We start from the raw sequence: 19,077 nt of genomic DNA on the forward strand, positions 1-19,077 counted from the left end.
TCCAGAGAGCCCAGCTGTTTACTAGTCCAGAGAGCCCAGCTGTTTACTAGTCCAGAGAGCCCAGCTGTTTACTAGTCCAGAGAGCCCAGCTGTTTACTAGTCCAGAGAGCCCAGCTGTTTACTAGTCCAGAGAGCCCAGCTGTTTACTAGTCCAGAGAGCCCAACTGTTCGTTGGAGGAGGGTGTCGCCGCTCATCTAATTTCCCCCCGTTCATTTCCCTAACAGTGGATCCAGCGGCTCGTTTCAATAATCGAGGCCGCACACTCTGTGTCCAATTCAAGTGGCCGAGCCAACAAAGCCCAGGCAGGAAGCGCTAATCCTTGATCTGCATTGCGCTGCAACAATGGCACAGCTCACTGCTCTTCGCTTTAACACAGCGCTGTGGTGGGTAGACACCTGCTGTCTACTGCCAACAACCACCCAACGGGAGAGAGAGACAGAAAGAGACTAAACAAAGAAATGGAGGCCAGGCCAGAGGGCCACAGCACCCAGGAGCTGGGTGGGAGAGGAGGCAGGAGGGAGGGCAGGGGGGATGGGCACAGGGACTGACAGGGAGGCAACATGAGAGGACAAGCCTTTTAACATCTGGGTAAGCACAGACGAGCACCCGGGTGCAGCCTGATTATTAGAACACTCTTACTTAACTTAACCTTGCCACTAGACTGTGACAGGGAGAGGAGAGCGAGGGAGGGAGAAGGAATGAGATCAGGGCAAGAGGAGGATGGGAGCAGATTTTTGTGGGGAAGACAATGTTTTATCTCCTTGGTTATTTAAGTCTTCACCTGCTGGAATGAAATGAATAGGGGTTGTTGTAACTAAACAAACAATTCAAGAGCCTCATAAGATTACAGGAATTCAAATATAAAGGGATTTCTATTCATCTAAGGCATTTTATATTCTTAGCACCATCATCACTATCATCCTCCTCTTTGAGGATCCTCTCTGTGATTGTCTCCTTTTCCTGCAACTGTTTCCCAAAGTTTGTAATATTTCCCTGGGAATAACAACCACACTGATGACATATGCTCTTTGAAAAAGAAATCTCCCCATCCGACTGACTGTGTGTTTTAACAGCTGTCAGCACACGTTGCTCTTTTGAACATTGGATGTGAAGAACGGTGGAATAACTGCACGTTGGGTGACAGATCTACAAGGCAGGAATGACAAACATGAAAATCTGCATCAATCATCGTGACGGAGAGGGAGAGGGAAAGGTACGGGCCAGCAAATCATTAAAGTCACCAACTGAACAATCTGCCTGGCAACCGGTGTCACAGAACCAGGTATGGAGATGGATCTACATACTGTACTGCATTCATTTTTATATCACAACAACCTAGCTGATAATATTCAGAATCATCACAAAATAATTTTACCCTAAACCTAAACCTGAAACTCAGGGGGTCTTGAATAAAATGTGGGAGGGACTGAATCCTTATTCTCCCAGACAGACATTAGATGGGATATTTAGCCTAGCCTGACTGGCCTGTCCTCTGACTGACTTGGCGGTGGGTTGGTCAGTGGCTAGCCCCAGTCCTGACCGACCGGGGTGGTGGAGGTTAACTGTGGCCCTGCCAGGCACCCAGCACCCCGTAAATCAGTGGGGATTTATGGAGACAGGCCTGTACGGCTCACAGCTTGGTCACGTCAGGAAGGAAGCCCGCGTGGCTATACTCTGTTGTCTTAAGGATTCATCTCTTTTATTTCAGCTGCTCAGGAAGGCAGCTGGGGTCTGTGTTTCAGCTCAAAACCACGCTGATTACTCTTCCTCCTTTTTTATTATTTATTTGATCTCTCCTTTTATCTCACTTTTTCTTGCTCTCTCTCGTTCACACGCACACAGTCTTCACTTTCCTCTCTCTCTCTCTCTCTCTCCCCCTCTCCTCCCTAAGTCAGGCTTGTTGGGGTGCTTTGTGGAATGGAATTGTGGAAGTGGGTTAGCTGTTCAGGGTCATGTTCAATGCTCAGCTCTGCCGTGCAAATGTGTGGTGAGGAAAAAACAAACAAACAATCTCCAGCTGTCACACACTCACACAGGGAGACGTACACGCTCACAAAACACACATTCACACAGGAACAAACACACACACACTATATCCATAAAAATAAATGGCACACACACAAAACACACAGAGATACACAAATATAAAATCACTCTCACAAACAAACAAGTGTTCTTCTGTCTTCACTGAGCTTCTGCATGTGACTGTTTCAGTGTAAATATTAATGTGTATTTTAAACAGGCAAATGACTCATTATGCCTGTAAATAATACAGTATAGAAGGAAAAACCTTTTTATTCCTGATTTCAGAGGATACATCTGGTAACAGCTTATAATGTGACATGCGTATATTATGCATATATATTATGCCATGATGGGACCTTTATGTGGAGGTTTAATGGTTGACAGCATAGCGTATTAAAAACGTGCCAGTGACCGTACTGGGAAGATTTGGGGGGCTTAACACTGAGGGGACACTGTTCCAGGAGTGACAGCAAGCAGCTAGATATCCAGTCAAGGGGAACCCAATTTAAGTCTCTTATATAAAAGTGCTGGAGATTCAATTGCATTAGAGCCCTTGGTGGGCCCAGGTTTAATCGAATTAGACAAGACTCCAAAACAGAAAACAGCTTCCAGCTCTCAAAATAATTTCCCCCCTCCCAGTCCTCTCCATACACTACGCCCATGCCGCCTTGCTCCTCACTGGGGATGCCAAACCCCCGGTCCCCTAGTCCCCCGGTCCCCTTCCACCATAATCTCCTCTATATCAGTGAGGATGAACCAGGCCATATTCTAATCAAATGACACCAATATCAGCTTAAGGCACAATAGCAGTAGATCTGGATGGTATTCATAAGCCTTTCTTCGGGAGAATTCATGTGGCTGCATTTTGCAATTTCCCAATAACTCAAAACGAAGAACATGTAATTCCATCTATTTCACTTCTTCCATCTACACTACACGTTACAAAGTAGAAATTGAAATGCATCTCTCTGGTTCTACATAAATGTGACCACAAAAACACTGATATCATTAGCTGGGCTGAAATGTACAGTTCCTTAAAACCACCAAAGTGGCTTTAAACAGGACTCATATAAGAAGTAATCCTTTATGAGAAATGCTATTTCTTTCAGTTCTCCCCCTCTATTTATTTCTCTCTATCCTTCCCTATCTCTCTCTCCCTCTCTTTCTTCTGGCTGGGTGTGTCATTCATACCCCTCCCTGCTCCTCTGGTGGTGTTTTTATCGGATCAGTCTCAGCTCGCCGCCCTTGTCTCTCATGTGTTTGATCAAGGGTGGTTCGATCTCTCCTTATGCACAGCACGCCTGTCGCGCTCTAGCCCTCCCAATGAGAGGGAGAGGAAATGGGAGACAAAAAGAGAGAAAGAGGGACTGAGACAGAGAGAAAAAGATGGACTGACACAGAGAGAGAAAGATGGACTGAGACAGAAAGAGAACGATGGACTGACACAGAGAGAGAAAGATGGACTGAGACAGAGAGAGAAAGATGGACAGAGAGAGAGAGAGAAAGATGGACTGAGAGAGAGAGAGAAAGATGGACTGCGACAGAGAGAGAAAGGTGGACTGAGAGAGAGAGAGAGGGAAAGATGGACTGAGACAGAGAGAAAGATGGACAGAGAGAAAGATGGACTGACACAGAGAGAGAAAGATGGACTGAGACAGAGAGAGAAAGATGGACTGAGACAGAGACAGAAAGATGGACTGAGACAGAGAAATATGGACTGAGACAGAGAGAGAAGGATGGACTGAGACAGAGAGAGAAAGATGGACTGAAACAGAGAGAGAAAGATGGACTGAGACAGAGACAGAAAGATGGACGGAGACAGAGACAGAGAAAGATGGACTGAGACAGAGAGAGAAAGATGGACTGAGACAGAGAGAGAAAGATGGACTGAGACAGAGAGAGAAAGATGGACTGAGACAGAGAGAGAAAGATGGACTGAGACATAGAGAGAAAGGTGGACTGAGACAGAGAGAGAAAGATGGACTGAGACAGAGAGAGAAAGAAGTACTGAGACAGAGAGAGAAAGAGGGACTGAGACAGAGAAAGATGGACTGAGATAGAGAGAGAAAGATGGACTGAGACAGAAAGAGAAAGATGGACTGAGACAGAGAGAGAAAGATGGACTGAGACAGAGAGAGAAAGAGGGACTGAGACAGAGACAGAAAGATGGACTGAGACAGAGACAGAAAGATGGACTGAGATAGAGAGAGAAAGAGGGACTGAGACAGAGAGAGAAAGAGGGACTGAGACAGAGAGAGAAAGATGGAGAAAAAGCACAGGGAAATACCCGCAACCATAATGAGGCCTCAGTCCCCTTCTCATCCGGAGAGACTCACTCTCTCGCTCTCTCTATCTCGCTCTCTCTCTGTCTCTCTCTCTCTCCCACCAATACGTCACAAGATCATATAGATTGTGTTGACGTGTGTAGGAGTTGTTAGTGCTTGTGCAGAGAGAGAGGAGGGTAGGGGGGTGACAGGGGTGGTGGGTACTCCAATTGAACCCCCCTTCTGTTAGAGTCTCCTGCCAAAGTTTGGAAAGCTGGGTAATCCCCTGTTCATTTGCCACATTGGCTGGGTGAGTCCAGTGGTATGATGAATGCTGATGACAGGACTGTGCCCCATCTTGTAGCGAGTCACTTCCCAAGTAATCAGATTCAAACAGTGATCCAAATGGCCTCCGCTCATTGGCGAATGCTAATGTCCCAGAGCTTGTGGGAGTCAGAGTGAAACAGGGACAGGGAGGGACTGGGAAAGGCAGAAAGAAGGGACCAGAAAGTCAGTGTAGTGTGCTGTGGTGGTGACAGAGGACATAATCGGTAGGGGAGTGTGTGTGTGGTGTGTGTGTGTGTGTGTGTGTGTGTGTGTGTGTGTGTGTGTGTGTGTGTGTGTGTGTGTGTGTGTGTGTGTGTGTGTGTGTGTGTGTGTGTGTGTGTGTGTGTGTGTGTGTGTGTGTGTGTGTGTGTGTGTGTGTGTGTGTGTGTGTGTGTGTGTGTGTGTGTGTGTGTGTGTGTGTGTGTGTGTGAGAGAGAGAGCACAAGCTCGCACATGAGCATGTGTGTATGCATTCATCACAGAGCACAGTGAGAGGAGAGGACAGTGTCTGTGTGTGTGGGTTTAAGGCTGAGTGGGCCTATGGAAATGTCTTTGGTTTTTACAGCCTGCTACTGTATTTGGAGTTAAGGTTCACAGGGTGAATTACTGCCAGTTATATTACTGGGCTCCCTCTCAGCAGCATACTTATTCTTCTGAGCACGCCCTGGTCAGGAAAGGTTATGCCATCCTTTGAATTTTCCCAATTCTTTCACTTGAACTAAGCCAAGAGAAACCTCCATCTCATTTATGAATTAGATCTGTGGAGTTCATTGTAATGTGCTCTGTGGAACACTATCTGAACATTCTCTGGTAGTTGAATACACTTCTCACATAGAATGGGTGCTGCAGTCTCTACTAAACCACAGTATAAAGTATGTGTTGTTTTTAGATCAATGTTTTCTTGTCAATTTATATCAAAATCATATTGTTTGTGAGGCATGATTTGATAATAAAGATAGCAAATAATGGGTTATCATTATTAGTGATCATCATTACACGTGTTTTATGTTCCTTTACTTTACAGATTAATCAGACCTTTGTGAAACATTAGACAACAGTAAATGTACTCACAGCGTTCGATGCGGTCCTCTGGGCTTGATGACGTCTCACGGTCGGACAATAGGCCTGACACTGCAAAAATCTTTTTCCCAGCATCCTCAACTGCTTTGAGGGCGCTTGGGGACCTGGAGGGGATCTGTGCGCCCCCAAAGTCATACTCTTTACCCTCAGCGTCCGTGTAGCGCAGGTGGGGAGAGGCGTCTACATCCAGGCAGCCTTTGAGGCGCTTGGCTGGGGTGAAGGCTGATTGATAGCCCCCTGCCCCGTCGCGGTCCTCTGGAGGGGAGGCGAAGGGTCGGAAGGCCCCCACCCCGCTGTGGTTCAGCATGCTGATGGGGGAGCAGTCCAGATTTGGAGGGGCGAACTGGTGATGCAGGTGCAGCAGGGAGGAGGGAAAGTCCCGGTTGGGGAAGCCCCCGGGAACGGCTCCCTGACGGTGGTACATGGAGGCGAAGGTGTAGGAGCCGTTGTTGAAGGGCAGGTGCATGTCCTTTTCGCCCATGGAGACAGGCACGCCGAAGGGGCGGGGCTGCTGGCAGGGGATGGAGGCATCGCGGCTGGCCTCGGCGGTGGATGCCAGCACCATGAGTGCCGGGGACGCCAGAGGGTTGGGCAGGTAGGAGGACGACTCCATCTTGAAAGCGGCCCGGTGCAGGTCCATCCTGGTACCTGGGGTGGGGGGGTCCTGGGCCCAGAGGAGGGGCTGAGAGAAGAAGGAGTGGGGCGGTGTGTCCGGGGTGCGGGAGGAGGCTCTGGACACGCAGGTCAGGGGAAGGTGGGTCCTCACGGAAGGTTCCAGTCTCACTGTGGGGTCATCCTCCTCAGGTCACCGTCTGTAACAGGACACACAAGAAGTGTCATTCAGCATCAGCCATCAAACTATTTCAAACAACATGACAGAGCCTCTTTGAAGAAGAGTCACAAACTTTTCCTCAGAGAGAGATCTGGGGTTGGATCACGTCTATCTAAGCAGCTTATTTCTCCATCTCTCCCTCCCCTGCCTGCAGCTGGACCAGAACCGTCTGTCACAGATAAGGGCAGCGCTCGTCAATCTGATAAGGCTGGGCCTGCTCATGTGAACACTCGTCCCTGGTCCCCAGGCTGCCTACTCCAATGGGATTGTGATAGTGATATCATATCAGGCTGCCATCTGCACAGCCAGAAAATTTGACTGAATGAATAAATTAGCTGCACTTCACCTCTTGACCTCTGGAGCAGTGAAACAGACTGAGACCCTCAGGAGGATTAGATGGTCAGATTGGACAAAGTGTGTGAGGTGATTTAATAATGAAACGCTGGCGAAAAACGTTTCAAAGATTTTTATCCCAAAGGGCAATTTGAAGGTCGTCCTAGTTAAGGGTATAACATGGACATTTTAAGAGCTCATCTATAACAATCCAAAAAAAAACTGAAGTTACATTCAGGGTTTTACTAATCTGTATTTCATAAATCTATATTTGTATTAATATTCCATAGATTTACATTCATATCACACACAGAAAACATTTAAGGTATGTTCATATGCTATCATAAAGTACATCACACTGCTGTAGCTCTTCAAAGCCACACAGAATATCTGCCCACATCAGACCCTCCATGAGAATTAGCTGAGAAATCTTTTATAGATATCAGCTGTCCTGAACACCCATTCAAATCGATTTAAAACCTGATCTGAGCTTTGGCACATTACACACACATGCAGCCTACCTCAAAAAAATCCCTTTACATTATCACATAGCGCCTATGGGACCTGGTCAAATGTAGTGCACTATATAGTGAATAGGGTGCCATTTGGGACGTAGCCATACAGTGTCAGGGGAATGTCTGTTGAAAATGGGTTATACTATACTATACTACAGCGCTCAGGTCTGGCCAGATGCCCAAGCATCACATTACACTCTGTCTTTCCCCCTAATCTATCCAGGAAAATAGCACCTTGAAAATGTACCAATAACTAAAGCCCCATCCATGCCCCCTTTCATCATAGAGTCTTTCCCTGAGTATCAGATCTCTACCCTGGGATAACCTCTAAAGTATGACTGTATGTAGGTGTTCATAGCCAGGTAATACAGTGATAAGTACCTGGATATTTCAATTGTATTATCATAACCATCAGCTCGCGGAGCCACGGACTCAGTGTGAAACTGACAATCCAATAAAAGGACACAGGATATCCCCTTATAGCGAGAGCCAGCAAAAGCATAAGTAGGCTGAGTGTTGTACAGATGTGCTAATCATTTTTCTCCTGCAGGCGAGGGAACAGAGCCGAGAGAAGAACCGCCTGGTGCCGGAGCTACAGGAACAAATCTTGTGCTCCCAGGGCAGTTGAGTCAGCCCACGGTGGGCTGGAGCCTGACACACACTGACACACACATACTCCTCTGCTCCGCTCCACACCATGCAGAGCCATCGGGAAACTGATACCGAAGGGAGGCCTTGAGACGCTTCTATCTCATTACTACATGCTTGTCTTATAATATACTACATAGTTTTAAATATGTATATGATAAGACTGAATAATAAGTTGAAAAGTTTAAGATTTATGTCTGACAATAGAATGATCTCAAATGAGGATCATTATCCTTATCACTAATGATAAACAATAGTTGTATTAAAATTGTAATAACATTGTAATTACCTATAATATATATATATTAGATAGATATAGGAAAATAGTTCAGAAATGTTTACTGACAGGGTTTATCTGCATTTATAATAGAAATGTCATAGATATTATTCCCATGTTGTCATAATTTGATTACTATAGGTAGACTGATGCAGCTGTCAGTGAAATATTAAACACAACATATTATTAAATATTTAAGTGACAATGTTATGATATCTTGAGAAATTGAAATGTCAACAACAATGAAGTATAATATCATTCCTATCAGAAAGGCAATGATATAAAATAAGCTATAGGACTCAATAAAGGTAAAAAGTTGGGATGTCAAACATAGTTCTGTCTGGTTGTTTTAGGAGAAAAATGCAGATGAATCCAATTTACATATAAAAATGGACTGTCAACTCTGACTGCTGGCCAAGTATAGGAGACACAAGCGGCTTAAGTTTCCTTAGAGAGCCTCATTCAGACCACAGCTCCTGTACTTTCCCTGTCTGTCAGTATATTTAGAGATTGTTGACAACCGTGAAAGTGCCACTCTTACATTTTATTACAGGACCAGGGCAGACGGTGTCATTCAACTACTATGGAGAGGCAGAGAACACACACACACACACACACACACACACAAACTAACACACACTTGTGCGAGTAGGCACATTATCTATGGGGAGGACATATTTAGACAATTTGCAAGTTGATGTTGTGGTAATTTGGTAGATGGGTAGATCTCTCTGAACGTATATAAAGGGACGTGGACCCACAGATCATCATATACAGTCGTATGAAAAAGTTTGGGCACCCCTCTGAGGCTGCATAATAATTTACTCTGTCATCACAGAAAATGATCACAGTGGCATGCCATTCATTTTCTAATAAAAGCTGAGTACTGGGGTATTGTCCAGACAAAGATTTTTAGTGTAGCAATATTAAGTTGTATGAAATTAAATCAGATGTGGAAAATAGGCTATGCAAAAATTTGGGCACCCTTGTCATTCTGTTGGTTTGAATACCTGTAACTACTTAGCACTGATTAATTGGAACACACAATTGGTTTGGTGAGCTCATTAAGCCTTGAACTTCATAGACAAGTGCATCCAATCATGAGAAAAGGTATTTAAGGTGGCCAATTGCAAGTTGTTGTTCTCTTTGACTCTCCTCTGAAGAGTGGCAACATGGGGGCCTCAAAACAACTCTCAAATGACCTGAAAACAAAGATTGTTCAACATTATGGTTTAGGGGAAGGCTACAAAAAGCTATTGCAGAGATGTAAGCTGTCAGTGTCCACTGTGAGGAACATAGTGAGGAAATGGAAGACCACAGGCACAGTTCTTGTTAAGGCCAGAAGTGGCAGGCCAAGTAAAATATCGGAGAGGTAAAGGCGAAGGATGGTGAGAACGGTCAAAAACAGCCCACAGACCACCTCCAAATACCTACAACATCATCTTGCTGCAGATGGTGTCACTGTGCATCGTTCAACAATTCAGCGCACTTTGCACAAGGAGAAGCTGTACGGGAGAGTGATGCGGAAGAAGCCTTTTCTGCACACACGCCACAAACAGAGTCGCTTGAGGTATGCAAACGCACATTTGGACAAGCCAGCTTCATTTTGGAATAAGGTGCTGTGGACTGATGAAACAAAGATTTAGTTATTTGGTCATAACAAGGGCCGTTATGCATGGCGGCAAAAGAACACAGCGTTCCAAGAAAAACACTTGCTACCCACAGTAAAATTTGGTGGGGGTTCCATCATGCTGTGGGGCTGTGTGGGCAGTGCCAGTACTGGGAATCTTGTTAAAGTTGAGGGTCGCATGGATTCCACTCAATATCAGCAGATTCTTTGGAATAATGTTGAAGAATCAGTCACAAAGTTGAAGTTACGCCGGTGCTGGATATTTGAACAAGACAACGACCCAAAACACTGCTCAAAATCTACCCGGGAATTTATGCAGAGGAACAAGTACAATGTTCTGGAATGGCCATCCCAGTCCCCAGACCTGAATATCATTGAGAATCTGTGGGATGATTTGAAGCGGGCTGTCCATGCTCGGCAACCATCAAACCTAACTGAAGTGGAGATGTTTTGTAAGGAGGAATGGTCCAAAATACCTTCATCCAGAATCCAGACACTCATCAGAGGCTATAGGAAGCGTCTAGAGGATGTTATTTTAGCAAAAGGAGGCTCTACTAAATATTGCTGTGATTTTTCTGTTGGGGTGCCCAAATTTATGCACCTGTCTAATTTCGTTTTGATGCATATTGCACATTTTCTGTTAATCCAATAAACCTAATTTCACTACTGAAATATTACTGTGTCCATCAGTTATTTGATAGATCAAAATTAAATTGCTGATTCAAACACCCAATTATTTATAAATGGAAATCCTGGAAATTGTCAGGGGTGCCCAAACTTTTTCATATGACTGTATATTTATTTTTTAACACCATCTAAATAAGCTAACTAAATCTAAATGCATTACTTCCTTTAATTCAAGAAAATTCAAATGCACAGGACAAACCCAATTACTGTCCATTTTTTAATCAATTAAAAAAACATCATAGTAACATAGTAACAGATCATTTTCAAAATCCACACATTACAAAAAAGTTAATCTCTCAAAATGTAAAAATAGATTATAGATAATATTAGAACCAGACACATTTACATGTGCATATAATACAGTAATAAATAGACTTTTAAAACTGCTCTACCAAATCTGGCAACTCTATGAAACATGACTATGAAACATTAGAGGAAGTGTTTCTTCTCTCCTCATCTGCATGTGGTTCTACTACACATAGTGAGAAGATGTTGGCACATCTCAGAGCAGCTAATTACACTGTATTTCACACTAACTAGACAAACGTCCTTTTATAGGCACCTTAAAACCACTCAGGCTAAAGGGGACAAAACCTCTAGACATTATGGAAGATATTTTTTAATACGGGTGCCAGTTCTTGAGACATCACTTAAAATGGTAAAGACATGATCGTCTAGGTAAAAGTCAAATAGATTTAAGCCGCCTGACACAGGGAACGTGGCATCAAATATTTGCCGTTATGACACAGACAGGCAGAGTCAACTGTCTGTGTGGTGGATGGGTTGGCTGGGTGTGTTTGCGTCGCACTGGACATCTCACTCAGTATTCTAGACAGATAGTTGTGGTTGATGTCCGGAGGACAGTCAATACTATTCAAATATAGTCATTCATGTCTGCCTCTGTGACTCTGTACACAACATAGCTCAAATGTTCCTTCTGAATCAAAATCAGGTGCTGCTCGCCAATATGAAATCTATACAGGGAGTTATTCAATAAAATGTAGCAGCAGCAGTTGCTGTTGTACAAAATATGCTGAAGTGCTGAGAAATAATGACACTTGGGCATATTCAGCTGCAAAATCAATAAGGAATGGACAAGCTGTGCCATGCTGCTTGTATGGCAGTTCACTAACAACTAATACATTTTACTGGAGTGTACCACACAGAGTGGAGAATACTAATGAAATATATAGTAATCAGTCTTTCAAAATCTTAAGAAATCCTAGCACTCTCTTTCTTTTTGTGTATATTTTAACCATTGGCTCGGTGTGTGACCAACCCAAAGTGACATTCAGCTCTAACTGCCAAAAGGAGAATGGGATTTACTTTCCAAATAAGCCGTTGTGAGCTAAAAGGAAAGCGAAACACATTGATTCATATTTTTTTTAGTTTCCTGACCTGCCGAGTCTATTCATTTCAGGGGACGATGGACTGTTTGCCTCACACAACCCACCTGAGCCAACTAATTCCTCGCTAAACCCAGATTATTTGCAAGGTGTCTAGCTCCCAAAGCGCCAAAGCCAGCCGTGGAATACAAAGAGAACCCTCTTTCTCTCTCTCACCACTGACCATCTCACTCACTGAAGCCATGCAACCTATTTGTAAATAGAAAGTGAGAGAGAGAGAGAGAGAGAGTGAGAGAGAGAGAGAGAGAGAGAGAGAGAGAGAGAGAGAGAGAGAGAGAGAGAGAGAGAGAGAGAGAGAGAGAGAGAGAGAGAGAGAGAGAGAGAGAGAGAGAGAGAGAGAGAGAGAGAGAGAGAGAGGGGAGAGGAGAGGACAGGAGAGAGAGGAGAGTTGAGGAGAGGAGAGGAGAGGAGAGGAGAGGAGAGGGAGAGGAGAGAGAGAGGAGAGGAGAGGAGAGGAGAGGAGAGGAGAGGAGAGGAGAGGAGAGGAGAGGAGAGGAGAGGAGAGGAGAGGAGAGGAGAGGAGAGGAGAGGAGAGGAGAGGAGAGGAGAGGAGAGCAGAGGAGAGCAGAGGAGAGCAGAGGAGAGGAGAGGAGAGGAGAGGAGAGGGAGAGGAGAGGAGAGGAGAGGAGAGGAGAGGAGAGGAGAGGAGAGGAGAGGAGAGGAGAGGAGAGGAGAGGAGAGAGAGGAGAGGAGAGGAGAGGAGAGGAGAGGAGAGGAGAGGGAGAGGAGAGGAGAGGAGAGGAGAGCAGAGCAGAGGAGAGGAGAGGAGAGGAGAGTCTTGTCGTGTTTCTCCTCTGTGAGCCACTGGCTCCAAGCTCCCAGCTCCCTGCATGGGGCTTGAGCTGAGCCTGGGGACAGTGAGCCCTGGACTGGGCTAAGGAGTGAGGACTCCACTGGCCTAGCTGGCCAGTCACTGGATGTTCAATAACAAACAGTGAGCAGCACAGTGATAGCATGCCCCAAATGCTTATGACAACATATAAAACACCACACACTAATTCAGCCAACACAGCTGCTACTTACTACAGGCGCAGTGGCATGGGATATTTAAGGGAAGCTTTGGTTGCTGTGGATGAAACTGAAGTTTAGAAGACTTCCAAGCAGTCTTTACACAAAGTAACTACGCTTTCATAATCCATGGGTATAGTACACAGTGTGTGTGTGTGTGTGTGTGTGTGTGTGTGTGTGTGTGTGTGTGTGTGTGTGTGTGTGTGTGTGTGTGTGTGTGTGTGTGTGTGTGTGTGTGTGTGTGTGTGTGTGTGTGTGTGTGTGTGTGTGTGTGTGTGTGTGTGTGTGTGTGTGCTTGGGTGTGTGTGCATCAATCTGTGCCTTTTCACTCCCAAGCCATGACTGTAGGAAGATAATAAGTACACAAAGATATCTGTCTACAATCGATTGAAGCAAATGCACTGATAATGCCTTCTGGGAAGAAAATTAACTTATTTCCAAGCTCTTAAATTTTGGTCCAGATAATTGACAAATTAGGAAATCTGAGAAAGACAATATCTGATAACTATATTGTACAAAACTCATCCAATTAGTCAGGCTAACCCTGAACTGTCTCCTGTTCTCAATGCCTCTCATGGAGAAGAGATAATACTGCTGTGTACAATTCACTCAAACCATTACAAAAGGTTTTTGGAAATATCTGGCAATATGCTACTAAATGGAGAAAAAAAAACATTCATCAAAATGGAACATAATTCAATATAATTTGCAATTCTTGTTCAATAAAATGCATTATTTTCAAATATTTTACATTTGACATTTTAGTCATTTAGCAGACGCTCTTATCCAGAGCGACTTACAGTTAGTGAGTGCATACATTTTCATAATAGTAATTTCCTACGCATGTGTACATTGGAAAAAGCAAAACAAGTAAATGTTCTTGCAGATACAGGCCTAACCAGTTCCAGTGCTACATAGTCTATACTCTTCATCTCCTTGTCGTTGCAATTAAATATTGGAGACTCAGATTTGTACCCTCTATTCAAAAAGCACTGATGACAGAAAGAATCAGAAAAGTTCATATAATATGGACATTAAGTCGCCTACAGACATAAACAGCATAGTATCCACAAGACTGGCTAAAACAGACTCCAAATCAGAAGAAAAAAATGTGTACAAAAATTAAGGTTACTCAAAACGTGATGCCGATATTTCCATGAAGCGGATGACTGAAAACAATATCATACAAACAGGAAATAATAAAACTGATACATTGTACGATTATTCAGATCGAATATTGCAATATGAAACGAATTAGCCAATAGCCACAACAATTGTCTAAGCATTTTCAGCCCCAGCGCACAACAAAGAAAACCAGACAACCTTATTTGAAACAATTCAAATATTTGCTCTGACTAAAAATGCATCGTGAAACGCAACCAGTTCTAAATGACAGGGGAAGTGGTCAGAATAATGTAATTTGGGTGAAAATAAAACATTTTCGTTTGATTGACTAACCTACAATTATTCAAAATTATGAAGAAATATTTTTTTAAACAAATGTAAAATGCACAAGGTGAAACCGTGGGTGCATGCGAGAGATATTTATCCTAAACCCTATGTTCAAACACTTGTTATTTACCGACAGAGGTTAATTTCAATTACCATACCATGACAAATTAGCTTTCAGTCAAGTGTTTATTAGTAAATCAAAATATAAACATGATAGGGACGGGTGGAGGGGATGTGGTGGGCGGACCATTCTGCTTTTAATAAAGAACGAAGAAGTAGCCTCGATATTGATAGGACTAATAGACCAAGCGTCATCAAGACGATGCGATAGAGTAATCCATAGTTAATTTACTATCTATGTCATCTGGGTTTGTGTAAATCTGGATAAAACGGATGATCAGTAGCCTAGCAAGGAAATATATTATTAATATGTATATCATGACGTTAATAATTCCCTATTGATCAAATATGAACTATTGCTTACTTTTAGCAGCGAAAATCTTAGCTTCTGTTGTCTTTCCCTCCCATTAGTTCAACTCTCGAACCACACACAGAGAAGAAGACGCTCTCTCCTAATTGAGAACGGAGGGTGTTTCATTCTGCCTGCTTGCTCTCCTCTCCGGTTTTTTAATTCCACAACGCTCAAATCCAGATGAAAATAACTCTAGGTATTGATTCGGGCACTGTAATCGACATACATTTTAGTTTAGTTCTCACTTTGCAAGAGGATCAATGGGAAGCAATAACAGCTGACATCGCTGCTGAAAGGATGGAAAAGAAGGACTGGGGATACAAATCGAAACATGACAAATAAATCATCTTTTACTTTTCTTCCGACCTCGACTTTCTTTTTGCCTGACTCTTCCCACGCAAAACAAATAAGGAGTACCCAGTCGTTTGGAATAGGCTAAGGGAGAAATAAAGCCAAGTTCTACATGTAGGTGATTAATTCACATACCATTGGCCATTAGCAGTAGGCCTAATTAGCCTAAAAATAAGGATAAAAATCACAACAGGTGTAATATCGGTTAAGAACCGGACTTGTTAAAGATATTTTTCCAAATGGAAATGTCCTTCTTCTCCACAAATTGTTACACTGTGAAAAGATCAGTCGCATATTCCACCCGCTCAACGCATTTAGAAGACCCAAAACATCCTGATTTGTCTGCACATAATTGAATATTTAAAATGTTATCACATAACTGGCATATCATCTTAATTATGATGTATCAATTATCCTATCATAGGCCTACTAGACCATATGCCAAAAACTAACTTTTTTTACTTGTTGAAAACCTACCATGATTAGAGAAATAATCAGACGAAGAAATACTCCGACAAATATGAGACGCATGTGCGAGAGCACGTCAGGCCTATAGGCTACACAGAACTTCCTTTTTTTATTTATAATTCAAGTGGACATTGGGTATTAAAAAAATAGGAAGTGTGTTTTAGTGGGATTTTATTTTAGAAAACGTAGTCTAAGCCTAAATCAGGCAATAATAATGTGACAATTTCTGAATAATAGATTTCGGTTTTTTTCATGTGATGTTTGTGAAATAAGATGTTAAAGTTTTTACTTTTTTAAATAATAGGCTAGCTTACACCCATATCAATTAGGCCAACATAATTTCATAAAAAATATGTAAACAATTTTTTTCTAGTAGGACAAAACATTGATCAATCGCAGCCCACTGTTATAACAGCTTTACAAATTGATATGGCATGTAAACATACACAGGCAATTTAGTACATTTTGAAAGCAAACATTTGAAATGTTCATCATGGATGAAAAATAGCATACTGATAAAAGACACAAGGCAACTTGCTAACAAAGTCTTTGTTCACTCTTGCATTCCATTTTAAATGTTAAACAATTATTATATCAATTGAAAAAAAAAAAATCGAATATGCCTATCTAAAACGTACATACTATAACATCATTGCAAAATTATAAAATGTTTTATTAAGTTCAATTAGTGATTGATATTTTACAAACACTGCTCATGAATGTTATAGGTTGTTTTAATTTTTTTATGTTATAGGTTGTTTTAATTTTTTAATCAACTGTGAATCAACCTCGACTCTTTATACTTTGGAGCAACTCGTTTATAATCGTTGGTTGGCGGAAACCTTCCAGCTTATAGCCAGTCATTTGGGGCAGGATGTAAATTGTAGTGGTCCGTCGTAAACAGGTGTTTCCCTCTCCTTTCTCTCGGCTCACTCTCAGACCACATCTTGGCTAGTTTTCGATTTTTCTTTCCGAGGATAAAAGTGAACATAATTGATGGTTGTTATGCAACCTTAGTCAACAAGTAGGCTATTTGCTCTGTCTGTCTTTAAATATAGGCTATTCAAGTACGCTCACACACACACACACACACACACATACACACACACAGCAAACATTAGGCTACCAAGTCTAGAGAAAAGGCTAAATGTACACTGTGCTTTACTTAAATGTAAATCTACTGTTAAGATTTTGTGAAAATATTACTTGTCCAAATAGCAAAAGTCTTTGTGAGAGATGTGTTTATTGTGTATGGGTGCTGTGCAGAAAATGTTATGGCCACTGCTCGGTCATTAACTTAAAATATGTCTTTCTTTAGTTTCAAAAGCATTAACGGCTACGATATATAGTGGGTGTATTTAAAATAGTCGCAGGCAAGTATGGTTATAAGCACCTTATTACACGGTAGCCTAATTGAGGTTTTACACAAAGACACCAAAACGTTCACTTTTAATCTGTGACTAGTGACTTTTCTCCACGGTATTCTTTGGATGACTAAAAGTAGTTCACGCGCATTAGATGGAACAATGTTGTAAATTCTTGGCCATGTCCCCCACTGTAAGCCATTATCTAGGTAGTGGACGCAACTACTCAGAACAACTTATAGGCCTACCTCGATTTAAAGTAAAACTTCTGGTGTTATATGTCGGCTATATGTCAGGTGATCCTTTCCACATTTGATGGATAGCCTATGCCTTTTCCGACCAAACTTGAACAGAGCGCTACAGGAGCGCATAAACACGACGTTCAAAACATGAAGTAAAAGCTCAAACTCAAAAAGATCAAAGAGAAAAGTTGAACAGTTACCCTGAAACTTGTAAAACACTCCTAATGTTTCAAACCCAGCTTACCCAGAACTGGTTCAGAAGTTAGAATGCATCTTTTTTGGAAACAGTGCGCTGGGAAAAGTAGGGTAGCCTAATGCATGCGTCACATGGGTTGATGATAAAATGCCAAACCCTAGTCTAAGAAAAACACTTACAATTCTGAACATTGATTGAGAACAACATTCACATTTCAAGAGGCATGGGTGACAACCACAAAATCTGTAGCCCGCTAAGACATTTGATACTTGAGTTCACGCTTAGAATAGTCGGATAGCCTACAGCCAGATTCGTCGTGCGTTAAAGTTGGACGACAACCAAATTCCAATAGGTAGAAGAGCACAACACAATGCAATCACTGTCAAAACATTCGGAGTACTTACTTTGTTATAAACAATCCCTTTGAAGGTCCTAGATATTCGTTTATCCTCACAACCGAAACTTTTCAGTGGCAGGTTGGCGAAAGCACCGGAGATAACGGAGTCGCATGGGAAGGAAAGTAGTAACACCTCGCTGCAATGTTGCGGTGTGGAGAGGCAGGCTGTCACCAGCTCTTGTGTTCAGAGTGGTGTCAGTTGCATGTACCGCTGAGAGAAAGGGAATCTGCGTGGAGTCGAGGAATAACGAAGAAAAGGCAGAGATTGTATCTAAAAGGTAGATGTGCCGCTCGCAAACAGTGTTTTAGATGCAGTGCTGCCGCTCAGCGCTTGGTTTGCTCAATGACTGACATTCTCTCCCTTTCCACGTTCCTCCCTTTGCAGTTCCCCAGCCCCCCTCTCTCAATCCATCCATCCATCTTCCCCAGGGTGGGTTCCAGTGCGCTTTGTGAACAGTGAATGCATTTTCTTCTGTATTCGCCTTAGAAATTAAGTCCACTTCTAAACAAAAGGTACATCTAAACTGGATACTATTTCCAATCAAAGATCTGAGTGCGCCTGCGTTACAGTAGGACTAGCCGTGAAATGACAAAGTTCCAAAACAAGCTGCTTATGCAAAGTAATTATTCTACTGTGTTAAACACAGTTGAAGAGGTGTTGAAACTGTCAGTGTCAATGTGTGAAGAACACAAACTGTTTTGCTCCATCCAATACAAGACACAAAATACACCCACAGACGTTTTCAAGAAACCATTTAGCCTAACTTAATATATATATATATATATACATATATTATTTTTGTTTGTTTGTTGTTGCAAGCCTTAAAATCTTAATGACCATAATAACATTTCTAAGTATGTGACCATGATGTTGCTTATATAGATTGTTTAAATCATTGTATATTGTGGGTTGGTGTCAACAACATAGGAAAACAATTGCATTGGTCTTGCATGGCTGTTCCAGTCAATGGTCTGTTCAGATATTATCCACCTGCTGGAAAGATATTGAAATGCATGTATAGTCCATCAAATAGGAGAGAAATGTGTCTGTAACTAGTATCACATACCTAACATAACAACTAAGCATTCTTATTAAACTATG

General features: G+C 42.5%; 1 protein-coding gene across 7 annotated transcripts in view; it reads right to left on the reverse strand.

Annotated features, from left to right (window-relative positions):
* The window catches only part of LOC121535225 (E3 ubiquitin-protein ligase RNF220), a 169,958-nt gene extending 151,615 nt beyond the window's left edge, over positions 1-18,343 (reverse strand). For 4 of the 7 annotated variants that reach the window (XM_041842076.2, XM_041842075.2, XM_041842074.2 and 1 more), the window contains exons 1-2: positions 17,983-18,343; positions 5,689-6,509 (exon numbers count right to left, since the gene is read on the reverse strand). In XM_041842076.2, coding sequence (XP_041698010.1) covers positions 5,689-6,337 — 649 coding nt within the window. In that variant the 5' untranslated portion in view covers positions 6,338-6,509; positions 17,983-18,343. The remainder of the gene's footprint in view (positions 1-5,688; positions 6,510-17,982) is intronic. The other 3 variants (XM_041842080.2, XM_041842078.2, XM_041842077.2) reach the window with 1 other exon arrangement.
* Between the last annotated feature and the right edge of the window lie 734 nt (positions 18,344-19,077).

Source organism: Coregonus clupeaformis, chromosome 21 (assembly GCF_020615455.1).
Source record: "Coregonus clupeaformis isolate EN_2021a chromosome 21, ASM2061545v1, whole genome shotgun sequence".
Taxonomy (NCBI): domain Eukaryota; kingdom Metazoa; phylum Chordata; class Actinopteri; order Salmoniformes; family Salmonidae; genus Coregonus; species Coregonus clupeaformis.